Consider the following 14,671-nt stretch of genomic DNA (forward strand, 5'->3'; position numbering starts at 1 on the left):
TTTTCTTTACAATTGTCTATATGTCGATCAGGACTCACAAAGAAAGTTAGTTTTTTGCTGTCAGTCCTTTCAAATAGCTTGATGTCTTTCTCAGAGAGCACTGAAAAAACCTCCCATCTGTTTTTGGAAATGGCTACAAGGGAAGATGTTAAATGCATGCTTTTCAACAATTTTTGTTTTCTCTAGAGCATTAATCTCTTATGTTTTCTCTTGTAACTGCTGTGAAGTGGTGGCTATCCATTGTGTAATGTAACAGCATCCGACTCCCTGCAATACCGTAAACACATACAGGATTTCATTTGCTCATTTTGTTTAAGAAAAGGAGATGCTGAAATGTTAGCTACACCCATGTGGTATGAAAGTACTGGGCTGAACAAGAGAAGGGAATGGAGCTCAGTGGTGCAGCTTTTCTCAAGGAGAAAAGGAGGCATGCAAATTGTCAATCCTCATCTGAAATTCCTGGACCATAGATCTGAATCGGAGCTCACTGATAGCAGATTTACACCCATGTAACTCCACTGAATTGAGATTATCCCAGCCCTAAGAAAGCTGACTATGCAAGGAGTATGAATTTCTCAAATAATGCTGGTATTTTAAAGTGTATCTCCATTCCTGTACAAAGCTTGATAAGGAAACACTACAAATAAAAAGCTGTAGGTTCTCTTTTTTATATTGTTTTCTATTCATTGGATTTAATTATGTATCAGTCTTTGTAAAGGTAAAATTATTTGATTCTGTAGTCAGTTCTCTCCACAATGGGTATAAATAGGGCTAACTCACAGGAACACTAATGGAAGTTACTTCTGTATATGGAAGAGACAATGGGCCCTTCAGTTCAGTAATCCTTCCAGTTCTCAAAATGACTAGGAAATCAATCATTGTTTTTGAGACAGTCCCATTTAAAGGTGATCTGCATAGAAGAAAAAAAATGCTTTTGACTTTTAGTGTCTTTATACTTGATAAAGAAGAGCTGAAGGGGCTGGTGGGGGTGAGGGTGGAGGCTGATTGCTTGCTTTGACTGTAGCAACACCTGGGATCTATTCTTATGTACACAAAGGCCCCTTTACACTACACTCTGGGAGGCAGAGACTCAGCTAGTGTAAGTTGTCATATCTATTTGCAGGTACAACTACATTCACAGTGCATGCCACTTAAACGTGCAATTGCACACACTTGTACATTATCTCAGGGCCTGATCTTTTGAAAAACAAGCCTTTTAATATCCTAGGTCTCTGGCTAGTTTGACTATTTTTATTAGTCATTTGTTAAAATAGATGCCAATGGATATTTCATATATTTTGATTGTCATTTTAAGATAAACATCACAAAAGATTAAATGAGTGCTACCTCTCAAAGATCTGGGTGAGGAGGATTTTCTGTGCACTACATGCTTTGTGTGTGTGAGTGAATGAAGGCTATGTAAAAATACATTTTGCTTTTGGATCACTCAGGAAGGCTTTTTTTGTTGTTGTTGTTGCATGCATGAATCCTTCTGTCATTTTAATAGTCTTGGAACTCTGCTTCACCCTGCCTTTATGTGCAGGGGAATGTTTCAAAAGAGCTAGAAGGTGGGGCCATGAGGAAACAGGATGGGAGTGGTCACAGCCAGGTAAACTTTAAGTAATAGAAACAGAATACTAGATGGATTAACTAAGTGCTGCTGCTGACCGCCTGCCTTTTTGAACAGACAGGTAGAAATCCCTGTGCAAGTTATACACATGGAGCTGAAAGAAAATAGCCATGCTCTTTCTGGAGCAGATGGATTCTATAATGCTTCATTTCAGGTAAGCCTGATTTTTGTAGGGGGTTGGAAAGTAATTACTAGGAATCTGCATGGAGAGAACAGTTTCTGCTCTGCACATACAAATATTTTACAGCACACTTGCAGATATACCCTGCCAGTGTGAAAGGCTTTTAAATAAAGGGACTAACCAGAACTGGCACACTTACAGAGGCTCCATTTACTGCCGTCCTTTGTTACCCAGTGTGCTGGGATAGCTGAAAAGTCCCTTGTTCACATTCAGCCTCTTGAATTCAGAGGGTCACCTGTGCTCACAGATCTCACCACTGACTTTTCCCCACTATCTTCTCTGTGCAGAGCATCTCAGACTAAAATCATATTTGGTTGTTATTAGGATTGTTAATGTACAGTGCCTGCTTTGATTGCAGCTGAGGGTGTTGGAATTAGTCATCGCTGTGGTGCAAACAACTGCCCCATCAAAGCAAGGAAAATTAATAAGAGGAAAGTATTAGACCCCCAAACCTTAACTTCTAATCAAAGAGCTGGTCTTGCCTTAAGAAAAACAGTCACATACATAATCACTCAGGGCAAATCTTGCTCCTTCACTCAGTGCAGTGGCTGCAAGAGCACATTCTGCTACAGGGAGGGACAAGGAGCAGATAGGATTTAGGGAACCCACTCACAGGGCCCGCATGCTGTGCACAACATGGAGCCCAGCTTAGCAAAGGTTCCCAGCATATCCATGCACAGCAAGACATGAGTAGCAGGGCAGGGACAGGAGAAGAAGGAGCAGAGAGGCCAATGGATCCACCATCTGGCAGCATTGTCACCGAGAGTACTGGGGCACAGGTGTGGGAGAGACTATGGTCCTGAAGCTGCTCTGTGCAGGACGGACTCCTTCCTCTCCTCCCACAACCACCAAACCCACCTTGTTCAAAGCTCAGCGAGGGAGATCAGCAGGAAGGACAGTATTTGGCTTTTACTGTTGTGGCCTATGCACATAAGCCAGTCATGATTCACATAGGAACATCAAGTTCGTATTACAGAGCATTCAGAATAATATGTGACACCTTTTATATTCTGCATGCTAATGGGAACATTCACACCAACCAGATATTGTCTGTAGAGTTTTTTTTCCAAATAAATGTTTTTGCTAACTGAACTAAACCCAGCAATGGTATGTAGTTATTACTAGTGCAGTGTCTTACAGTGAGCTCAGAGAGAGAGAAACCCCAGTCATAAGTGAAGTGAAATCAGAGTCCCAAATTACCTCAAAACACAAAGTGCACATTGCAATTCTGGTGTTACAGCTAAATCATAGAACAAATTCAGACTTGGTGAGAGGGTTCAAATTCTAGGAACTCAATGAAGTGGCATGCACTTAGGACCTGATCCAAGTGACTTCAGTGGTCCATACTCCAGATTATCACATCTGAATTTGACCAGAATGAAGTTTTTGCTGGAAGAAAACAAAAAGATTTAATTATATAGGGATTCTATTTGTAACATGTTACTCATTTCCCCTCAAAGGACAAAAGTCAGAAGATAATGTTTAGCTTCCTGTGCCCAAAAATGAATCACCTGACAGAGGCCAAGGAGCAAAATAGGATGATCAGCTCCCCCTATTTCCTTCTGTCTGTTTCTCTTAAGCATGGAGTAGGCCCTTATTGTCTTCAAAGACATGATGTCTGGTTGTATTGTATTAAACAACCAATAATTTCCCTGCTATACAATAGAAAGGTCAAAGTAGTCAGCAATTCTCCAGGCCATAAACATAAGGGCATTGAGGAAAGTGATTAATTTAATTTAAGCCCCTTTGAATCTGCGGTACTGTCCCATAAACAAACTCTCAGATATGTATGAACTGTTTAATGATTAAACCACAAAATAACAGAAAATAAGACAGGGACAAAGTAAATCTGCAGCAGTGAGTTTGTTTTAGAAAGTAAATAAGACAACTTTCAACAGTGCTCATTGGACCTGACTGGTAACTGGTTTGTGGTCAAAGGGTCATATCTGTATTTCCCTTCATCAGGCATGAGAGACTATTTGCCTCACAATGTGGAGAGATTGTGCCTTGACAGACAGGCTAGAACACAAGCAAAGAGATCAATTTATTTTACTTATTATTATTTGTATAAATATTTGAGCTTTTTTCAGTTTCCATTTGGCTAAGATACTTAAACAATTTACATAGCCCTAGATAATATAACAGTATTCTCACTGTACCACATGAGTATAACCTTTTCTATAGTACATTTGATGTTAGAGGTTCCTGCTTTCAGCCCTCCTTAGGATCAACTTCTTCTCATTTGTGTTACATGGATCCCACTGGAGCTAGTTGTAGTAATGGCCCCAATGCACCTCCCCTCCCAACTGCTTTGTGATCATACATATGTCTAAGAAACTGCAGTCTTTGTCATAAGCACTTTCCCCTCATCATTTGCAGCTTCAGCTTCCAAGAAATGTCACTAAAGAACAAGAGGAATGCCTGCAGCTTGTACAGCAGCCACTGCACCCCTGCAAATGCAACTACAGTTAAAACGATACCAGGAAACTGGCACCATTTAGTGTATAAAAATCATTTTGAAGTAGCAAAATGAAGTGATGGAGATTCATAAGCGTCAGCTGCTTACATGTATGGCTCCCAACATATGTAGCTCCTCCTGCACTGAATCTTATCCATCCCCCATAGCACACTCTTACCCCTGCAGTATAACACAAGATAGCATCACTGCAACTATAAAACCTACATGCTAAATTCCTTGTTTCCAAGATACCTTGCAGCTACAACTCAAGAATTAACACAAATCATATTTGTCAATGTCTTCAGGCTTTTAACAGATGTATTCGTTGGAAAATGTCACATAATTTAAGGAACATAAATCGTTATTGTGTAGGTTTAAGCATAGAGAGCTGTCATGTATTTATTGAAGAGAACATCAGTGTTAGATGTTGAAATATCTGTCTCTCTCTGTATATATATATTGTGACAAAGTTCCTCCTCTGCCTTGGTGCGTCCTGTGCTTATTGGTGGATTTTCTCACATCAGAGGTTCACAGCAGCCCTCAGTTTGGCCATTTTCGTGGCTCAAATCTGCCGTTCACTCAGTTAGCCTCATCACTGGCCAGCATGGGGAAAGGAAGAAGAACAATCCCCGCAGTCTCTGCTGATCCACCTAGTGGATCGGGGAACAGGCCAGAGACCTTCCCCTCTGGTGAAACCCACAGTCCAGTTCAACTCCTCCGGTATCAAGTAGGGAGCTGTGGGGATGGAGGGAACCCGGGCCCGCCCTCTACTCTGGGTTCCAGCCCAGGGCCCTGTGGATTCCAGCTGTCTACAGTGGCTCCTATAACAGCTGCATGACAGCTACAATGCCCTGGGCTACTTTCCCATGGCCTCCTCCCAACATCGTCTTTATTCTCACCACAGGACCTCCCTCCTGATGTCTGATAATGCTTGTACTTCTCAGTCTTCCAGTAGTATGCCTTCTCACTCTCAGCTTCTTGCACCTCTTGCTCCCAGCTCCTCACACCACAAACTGAAGCGAGCTCCTTTTTAAACCCAGGTGCCCTGATTAATCTGCCTTAATTGATTCTAGCAGCTTCTTGATTGGCTGCAGGTGTTCTAATCAGCCTGTCTGCCTTAATTGTTTCCAAAAAGTTCCTGATTTTTCTGGAACCTTTCCTGTTACCTTACCCAGGGGAAAGGGACCTACTTAACCTGGAGCTAATATGTCTGCCTTCTGTCACTCTCCTGCAGCCATCTGGCCTGACCCTGTCACAATATATATCTACAATATACATAAGTAGTGTGGTACAGAGGTTATGCAATATTGTGTCATCTAGCTTTGAATACTCTTAATGTCACGCTTGTGAACACCTCACTGATTTGATCTTCTGGACATCTGTGCCATGCTGTCGCCAACTCAAGGCTGTGGCATTAAAGCCACAATCTAGTCAGTAACAAAATTCAGTTCCCACTGTATAGCCATGGGGCTAACTTGGTTCATCTCTCAAACACCCTAATTGGGTTGTTATCTGAAGATTGCTCTAAGTCAGTGCTAAAACTCTGGGCTCTCATTAAAACTGCTGCTAATCCAAAAGTTTCACCACCTCCTCCACAGATCTATGGGAGGTGGCACATACTGAGGAGTTGTGAGAAGGACTCCAATACACTCAAAACCACCTGACTTTGAAAGTAACCAACAAACATAAAGTATAAATTGAGTTAAACACAAATAGGTTGTGAATGCCACAGCAATGGGGATGTCAGGAGGTAGGCAGTGTCAGACTGCTAGGAGATAAGAGCCTGAGACAAGCCAGAAGGCAGACCAGGGAGTCAGGACCATATTTATGACTCTGACTATTTTTTTTTATGAGCAGCTTCAGAAGTCACTTCTCTTTCCGCTTCAGTTCCTCTGGTTTTATTTCTCTGCCTGCCAAAAGTGTTGTCTGCTGTGATAGTGAGCAGCTTTCTATTGGTTTCTATAAGCCAGTTGTGCAACACGCTTAGCCTGTGTGTCACATCATTCTTACTTGTCCACCCACTGTGTCATAGATTTACAGCTGCCTAGTTCTCCACAGCTGATTTAAACCTTTAAAAATATCAAATGTACACAAGTGGGCTTAATTTACACTATTTGTGCACCTTCACTTTGGACCCACTGAATTTAAATCTGCTAGCTGATCTTCCATCTCTCTGTGCTGTACATGGAAGAGCCATTTGCTTGAATTCAATATATAAATAATCCATGTTTCTCTCTCTTGTTCAGTAGCTTTGATATCTTTCAGCATATGCTGGCAACAATTGATTTAAAAGTCCCAAAGTCACTATTCCTGGACCTCAGCATTACTGATCTGGAAAATTCTGTCTCAGGATAGAACCTGCATATTGATACCTTTTTAAATGATAGTGACATGCTAGTTAACAGATGAGGCAGGATGAAGAACGAAGCCAGGATGAACAATGTGCTGGGGGGGAAATGAGATTTAGTGAATCACATAGAAGACATCTTCATTTGCAACTGGCTGAATGAATGAATGTCCGAAACTTTGAGGAGATGGACTTTACAGGTCAATTAAAAACAGAAAGCTCTGGATGTCCAGACAGAAAAAAGCATGAGCAATTATGTACTTATATTTGAACATGCAGCTATTCTGATTGTGCAAGCAAATCAAGTATTTCCACACACTAAAAGCAACTAAGTGTCATTTGCATCAGTAGACACCGGATATGCATTGGGGTTCAAAGTCATCCTGACTAATCTCTAACAATATAACAGTTCCTTCCAAAACAATCTGTAACCTCTAAGCAGTTACTGCAGTGCTGTGATGTCAGCCCATCTTTCATCATCATCTGGAAAAATTCTTGGGTGTGCACTATGTCTAGACAGAATACTAAACACTGATAATGGAAACTATGCTGACTTTGTTTAACAGATTGCTGTGGAGTCACATCTAGAATATTCTTATTCAAAACTGGTAGCCTGTAGAAAGGCTATGGCAAATAGACCCGTCTTCTGAGACTAAGAGGATGTCATCTAGGCCCCGTCTACACTGGCAAGTTTCTGTGCAGTAAATCAGCTTTCTGCACTGTAACTCCTGAGGTGTACACACTGCCAAGCCACTTAGTGTGCAGAAACTGACAGGCGTACAGCTTTTTGCGCCAGGGCTACAGCGCTGCGGTGCCAATGTAGACACCGTGGCGACTGCAGCGCTGCGATTGGCCTCCAGGAGGTGTCCCACACTGCCTGTTCTCACCTCTCTGGTCATCGGTTTGAACTCTACTTTCCTGCCCTCAGGTGACCAACCGTCATCCCCACCCCTTACATTCCTTTGCAAATTTGAAAGTCCCCTTCTTGTGTCCCCGGTGATGCGTGCAGTAGTCTCAGTGCATCTTTTCAGGTGGCCATGCCTGCTCCAGACACCAGGTGATCCTCTGCTTGGAGCACTGCTGAACTGCTGGACCTCACTGGCATTTGGGGAGAGGAAGCTGTGCAGTCCCAGCTGCGCTCCAGCCGGAGGAATTATGATACCTATGGACATATTTCATGATGCATGACTGAAAGGGGCCATGACTGGGACACATTGCAATGTAGGGTAAAAGTGAAGGAGCTGCAGACTGCCTACCACATGCCGTGGGAGGCAAACCGCTGCTCCAGTGCTGCGCCCACAAGCTGCCGGTTCTACAAAGAGCTGGATGCGATACTCAGTGGCGACCCCACCTCCACTGCGAAGACCCCTGTGAAGCCCCTCTGGATACTTCGTTGACTCACATGCCAGTCAAGAGTGGACCCTTTGCCGAACCCTGGACCCCACCTCTGCAATCCCAGTACCTGCTTCGGGCCTGCAGCCTGCGGGTTCTCCAGGCTGGAGCTCCTCAGCTCCTCTGGCCTTTCCCAGCCCTGCTCCAGTCAGGTGCCCAGCTCAGCTCCCAGGCAGCCAGGTCCTTCTCTCTCTATAGCTAGAGAGAGTGTCCTTTTGAGCTCCTGGCTCACAGCCCTTTTATAGGGCCAGCTGTGGCCTGCTTGGGGCGTGGCCCCCACTGTGGCTGCTTCCCCAATCAGCCTAGCCTATTGGCTTCCGGGGGCAGCCCTTTCCCAGGTCTGTTTTAACCCCCTCAGGGCCAGAGTGGGTGACCACCTGCTACACTCCCTCACTTCACAGGAATCTCCCAAAGAGATCTCCAGGAAGCTCTTGTGGAGATACTGGGCAATCTGTTGCCACAGGTTCCTCGGTGGAGCTGCTTTGTTTCTTGCCCCATTAATGGTAACTTTCCTGTTCCACTCTGCCATCATGGTGGGGGGAGGGGGACCATTGCTGCACACAGGGGAGCCACATAGGGGCAAGGGCAGAAGCCGCAGATTTGAAGAAGACCCTCCCTTGATTCCTTGATTCCCTCAGCAGTGAGATATCTTCCATAATGATCACATCCTGTGGAAAGTGTGGGGACAGGAATGATTATCAAGCCCCACATATAGTGCTGGCTCTCCCCAAGAGCCACATGCCCAGTATACAGTAGGGTCCGGGAAGAGTGATTCACCCTGCCCCTGCAGTTACGCACCATTTTGGGGGTCTTGTGGCTCATGTGTGCTTGTCTGGGGGCAGCCAGTTAGTGACACGTGTGTGAGTACCGGCTGTGTTTTAAAGCACTGAATCAGTGTTGTCTGTGTTGCAAACAATACTGCTTCTGTAAAATGTTGCATTAAACTTCACAGAGATGACCTTGGGAGGCCAGCCTCCCTTTTCTGCAGCAGAACGGTTGCGCAGAATGAGAAAGCCATCAAGAAGAACTAAGGGGGACTTTCTCCATGAGGTTATAATGCACTCCACTGCTGAGAAACAGGAATTGAAAGAGTGGCGGGACAGTGAGAAGAGGGACCGAAAGGAGAATGCGGCACACCAGAATGAAGCCATGGAGCGTCTCTTAAACTTTGTGGAGCGCCAAGTGGACAGGCTCCAGGCAATACTAGCTCTTCAAAATGAGCAGCTCTGCGCAGGCCCTCCCCTGCAGCCACTATCACAAAACTCTTTCCCATGTGCCCCCACCCCCGCCAACACACTCTTATCAACCTCCTGGCTCCACTCTCTACCCGCAGCATTCCACTCCTCCCTCCTCACAGTCCAGCACTGTGGAATCCCTCTACGCACTGCACTCAACACCCATCCCTCTGCAGTTTGGCCCTGCTGAAGTACAGCACCAGCTACATTGTACTCCAAAGGAGAAGGCTGGGTATGATCCATGGACATACACAAATCTGTAGCCATCCTGGGACCCCTCCTCCTCTGGAGACCTTCCCTTACCCATCCCCCTCCCTGCTGATGTATTTTTGTTGTTTGACTCTCTCCTCTGGTTGTTGTCTTTTAATAAAAGAATTGTGTTGGTTTGAAAGCAATCTTTATTCTATTAAGTAAAAGCAAAAGGAGCACTGCAAAGCAACATACAATTATGTTAAGCCCCCTTCTTGCATCATGTGCATCAGTCACCTCCTAGCATTACAAGCACTGCAATCCCAAGCATAGCAACAAATATTAGCGGCTTTCAGCCTCAACTTGCTGCCTCAAGGCATCCCTGATCCTTATGGCCCCTCACTGTGCCCCTCTAATAGCCCTGGTCTCTGGCTGTTCAAACTCAGCCTCTAGGTGCAGAGCCTCTGCGCTCCAGCCCTGAGTGAAGCTTTCACCCTTGCCTTCACAAATATTATGGAGCATACAGCACATGGCTATAAGCGTAGGAATATTGTCATCAGCCATGTCAGCTTCCCATACAGGCATTGCCAGTGGGTTTTAAACGGCCAAATGCATACTCTACAGTCATTCTGCACTTGCTCAGCCTGTTGTTGAACTACTCCTTGCTGCTGTCTAGTTGCCCTGTGTATGGCTTCATAAGCCATGGCATTAAGGGGTAGGTGGGGTCTCCCAGGATCACAATGGGCATTTCGACTTCCCTTACGGTGATCTTCTTGTCTGGGAAGAAAGCCCCTGATTGCAGCTTCTTGAACAGGCCAGTGTTTATAGATTCATAGATTCATAGATATTTAGGCCAGAAGGGACCATTATGATCATCTAGTCTGACCTCCTGCACAATGCAGGCCACAGAATTTCACCCACCACTCCTAAAAAAGACCTCACATCTATATCTGTGCTATTGAAGTCCTCAAATTGTAGTTTGAAGACCTCAAGGAGCAGAGAATCCTCCAGCAAGTGACCCGTGCCCCATGCTACAGAGGAAGGCGAAAAACCTCCAGGGCCTTCCAATCTGCCCTGGAGGAAAATTCCTTCCCGACCCCAAATATGGCGATCAGCTAAACCCTGAGCATATGGGCAAGATTCATCAGCCAGATACTACAGAAAATTCCTTCCCGGGTAACTTGGATCTTACCCCATCTAAAAACCCATCACAGGCCATTGGGCCTATTTACCATGAATATTTAATTACCAAAACCATGTTATCCCATCATACCATCTCCTCCATAAACTTATCGAGTTTAATCTTAAAGCAAGATAGATCTTTTGTCCCCACTACTTCCCTCGGAAGGCTATTCCAAAACTTCACTCCTCTGATGGTTAGAAACCTTCGTCTAATTTCTAATCTAAATTTCCTAGTGGCCAGTTTATATCCATTTGTTCTTGTGTCCACATTGGTACTGAGTTTAAATAATTCCTCTCCCTCTCTGGTATTTATCCCTCTGATATATTTATAGAGAGCAATCATATCTCCCCTCAACCTTCTTTTAGTTAGGCTAAACAAGCCAGCAGTGTTCCGAAAGATGCATGCGTCATGAACCTTTCCAGACCAGCCTGCATTAATGTCTGGGAAATATCGACGGTGATCCACAAGCACCTGGAGAACCATTGAGAAATACCCCTTGTGATTAATGTACTCAGTGGCTAGGTGGTCTGGTGTCAGAATTGGAATGTGCATGCCATCTATCGCCCCTCCACAGTTAGGGAAGCCCATTTGTGCAAAGCCATCCACAAAGTCATGCACATTGCCCAGAGTCACGGTCTTTCAAAGTAGGATGCGATTAATGGCCCTGCAGACTTCCGTCAACATGAGTCCAACAGTCAACTTTCTCACTCCGAACTGGTGAGCGACCAATTGGTAGCAGTCTGGAGAAGCCAGCTGCTCCAGCGGCATGTGCTACTCCAACGACAGGGCAGCTCTCATTCTCGTGTCCTTGCGCTGCAGGGCTGGGGCAAGCTCATCACACAGTCCCATGAATGTGGCTTTCCTCATGCGAAAGTTCTGCAGCCGCAGCTCGTCATCCCAGATGTGCATCACAATGTGATCCCACCAGTGAGTGCTTGTTTCCCGAGCCCAAAAGCGGTGTTCCACTCTGGTTAGCCCCTCCGTGAAACACACAAGCAATCTCGGGTTGTAGCTGCTACGCATGGTGAGATCAATGTTGCACTCCTCTTGACTTTGTAAATTAAGGAATAATTTCAGTGCCACTCGTGATGTGTTGGTCAGAGTGAGCAGTATCTCAGCAGTTCGAGATCCATTCCTGCAGCCTGAATGAGGCAGGGTGCGCAGTACACAAACCGTTGAAAGATGGCGCCAAATGCGAATGGAAGCACAGGGATTGCTGGGATGCGAAACAACGCATCACGGGGCATTGAGACTGGACCCAGGATGCCCCGCAAACCCCTTCACCTTACCACAAGTCTTAGCGGCAAAAGAGAAAGAGATGCTCTGTGGGATAGCCGCCCAGAGTGCACCGCTCTGAATAGTGCTGCAAGTGCCGCAAATGTGAACATGCTATTGCGCAGGCAGCTGTCAGTTTGAACACACAACACTGGTTTTCTTCCCCCTTCGACTGGGATCTGAAGATAGACTTTTCCTAGTATCTGAAAGAAAAATGATGTTTCACTCTGGATATATCAAGGCCATAAAAGCTGAACCAGGAGTCTCTTGTCATTACTTCTTTCCCACCTCCTCTCTTCAAAGAGAAAAACCTCAGTTTGAAACCCATACAAAGAATTCTGGAAATATTCTTTGGGACACGGATTTTTATACAGCCTAAAATATTCCTTTGTTTAACTTTAAGGAAAATATGTATAGTTGAGAAATATTTTGGTTATATCTAAACTCACAGTTCCACTTAAAAGGTGGAAACCTTTGATTGATTGTTCCTTAAATGCTTAAGATGGTATAACCCCCTTTTTTGTGATGTTCACTTGCAAATGGTTTGTATCTAAATTCAACCATGTAAGACATTGATACCACTGCTATGTGAGTAGTAATATCTTTTATTTACTGATATGGAATAAAGTAATCTTATAAATGGTTACTAATATAAGAAGCCACTTGATTATCAAATATTTATATTATTTGGGGAATTAATTAGTTTTCAGGCAATGGTTAAGCAACTTCCTGACCAAACTCAGTTTCGCTACTGGGACGTGAGTGATCTGACTTAGTGGTCAGAGAAGTCAGGAGCCAGGAGACAGGTTGGGTCTGGATACCAATAGACAAGAATCTGAGAAAGGCCAAAGGCCATACCTGGAGTCGGGTGTCAGCAGGGGTGAAAGTAAGCTGGTACTGGCCAGTACAGCGTACTGATAAAAAATGGCCGCCAGTACCAGCCCATATCCAGCTGACTTTTAAGCGCTGCCGCGGCAAAGGACACTGCTTAAAGCGCTGCTGTGGCAGTGCTTTAATGTCATTGCCCCTTCCCCACCCCCCAGCCGCTAATGGAGGGATGTGGGGGCAAACGAAGCAGCTGTCCCGGGGATGGCGATTTAAAAGGGCCTGGGGCTCCGGCCATCGCCACTGCTGCCATGGCAGCAGCCGGAGCTCTGGGCCCTTTAAATTGCCACTGGAACCCCAAGCGGCATGGGCCAGCCAGCGTGGAAGGGCCAGACCGTGGAGCCAGCCCCCGTACCGGTAAGTCTTCGGCTTTACTTTCACCCCTGGGTGTCAGCGGCCAGGCAGAGTCAGGTTACCAGGTGATCAGAGTCTGAGACAAGACAGAGGGCAGACTGGAAGTCAGGGCCAAGTGGCAGGCTGGGTCAGGATACCAGGAAGTCAAAGTCAGGCAGCAGGATCAGGTAGTGCAGCGGAGGAAATCCTAAGCAGGGAACAATCCAGTTCCACAAATGACTTCCTGTTCCTCTGCTTGGTTTAAATAGAAGCAGGGCGATCCTTAGAGCCTTTCCAGTCAGACCCCAGGACTGGCATCCTCTGCTGAGCTGAGCTTTGAGTTCTGGTGACTGTTAACAGATCACTGGGAGGTAGGTCAGCACATACTGACTCCTAGAGAGTCCTGGGCTGGCAGTTGAGACCCATGGACCTTGATGCTCAGACGTGAACCACCTTTCCAAAGGTTGTAAAGAAGAGGTAATACCTTCTTTGATGACCACATAAGTTTAAAGACTCTCTCTAAGAATCATTTAAATTTAAAAAGACATATTTTGAAAGTTCAAATACTTCTATGTAGTAAATAGAAGCTTTTGGACTCATTTGAAAGGGAATTTCAACATGTATTAAACCCTGATGGAACTAAAGGGGCATCTCCAAAAATGAGTTGAATAAAAGAAAATGTCATACCACAAAGACAAAAGTAATATGAGTTGAAGAAAATGTACAACTTTGCTGCATATGCTTTAGCAGATTACATATTCAGGAGCTGACCATCCCATAAAGGTGTTGAGCCTTTGAAGAGGTGATAGCAACAGGTATTTGGATCCAGCCAAGCCTCTGAAAGATGTGTGTGTAGTATCTTACTGACGCCTCAAGATAAATCCTTTTTTTGGCAGAACCATGAACAACAGTGAAGAAACAAACTTCCTACTGCTTTGTGTAGCTGCAGCCTGCAACTGGGCTGCTTTTGTTTCTGCCCCAGCAGGAAGTGCATCTCAGGAAACCCAAGACTGCATCTAGAGTACACACGGTGTGGCATCTCTATGTTTTCTGGAAGACTTACTCTGTAGCACAGTGTGGCTGCCACCTTTAGTGAGACTATGGAAAGAGAAGGATATAAATCTATCTGAACTGAGATACCACTCAGCACTCTCAGTTCAGCCTGTTCATCTCTTCTCAGCCATGCAAATAAACAGAATCAAGATGACAAAGAACAAACAAGCCACAACACAGCATTGTTAAGAAGCAACCTTCCAGTCCAGCACTGCTTCTGCAATGACATCAACATCAACATCACTGATGACTTAATGTTTCCAAAAGCACTGCCAATAGACTAGACTTAAATAGTTCCTGTAATGATTTAATGAGATATTGAAATGCTATTGTAATTTAAAGTACCAACAACTTCTGTTAAACATCAGATTGTTTAGACTATGTACTCCTGAAGAAGAGATATAAAGTAACCTCAGGGAAAAGAGAGAAATATTGGGACTTATTTGAATTTAAGATTCTTAGCATTCATTTATTTGCCTGTGTCAAGATCTTTAAAGCGATTGGATGAGT

The 14,671-nt window shown here is 44.7% G+C and overlaps 1 protein-coding gene across 1 annotated transcript in view; it reads left to right on the top strand.

Annotated features, from left to right (window-relative positions):
* The first annotated feature begins 1,678 nt into the window (after nucleotides 1-1,678).
* Nucleotides 1,679-14,671, top strand: part of SLC28A3 (solute carrier family 28 member 3) — an 83,708-nt gene continuing 70,715 nt past the window's right edge. The window contains exon 1 of the mRNA XM_048851515.2: nucleotides 1,679-1,784. Coding sequence (XP_048707472.2) covers nucleotides 1,719-1,784 — 66 coding nt within the window. The 5' untranslated portion in view covers nucleotides 1,679-1,718. The remainder of the gene's footprint in view (nucleotides 1,785-14,671) is intronic.

The sequence above is a fragment of the Caretta caretta genome, chromosome 5, assembly GCF_965140235.1.
Source record: "Caretta caretta isolate rCarCar2 chromosome 5, rCarCar1.hap1, whole genome shotgun sequence".
NCBI classification, from domain to species: domain Eukaryota; kingdom Metazoa; phylum Chordata; order Testudines; family Cheloniidae; genus Caretta; species Caretta caretta.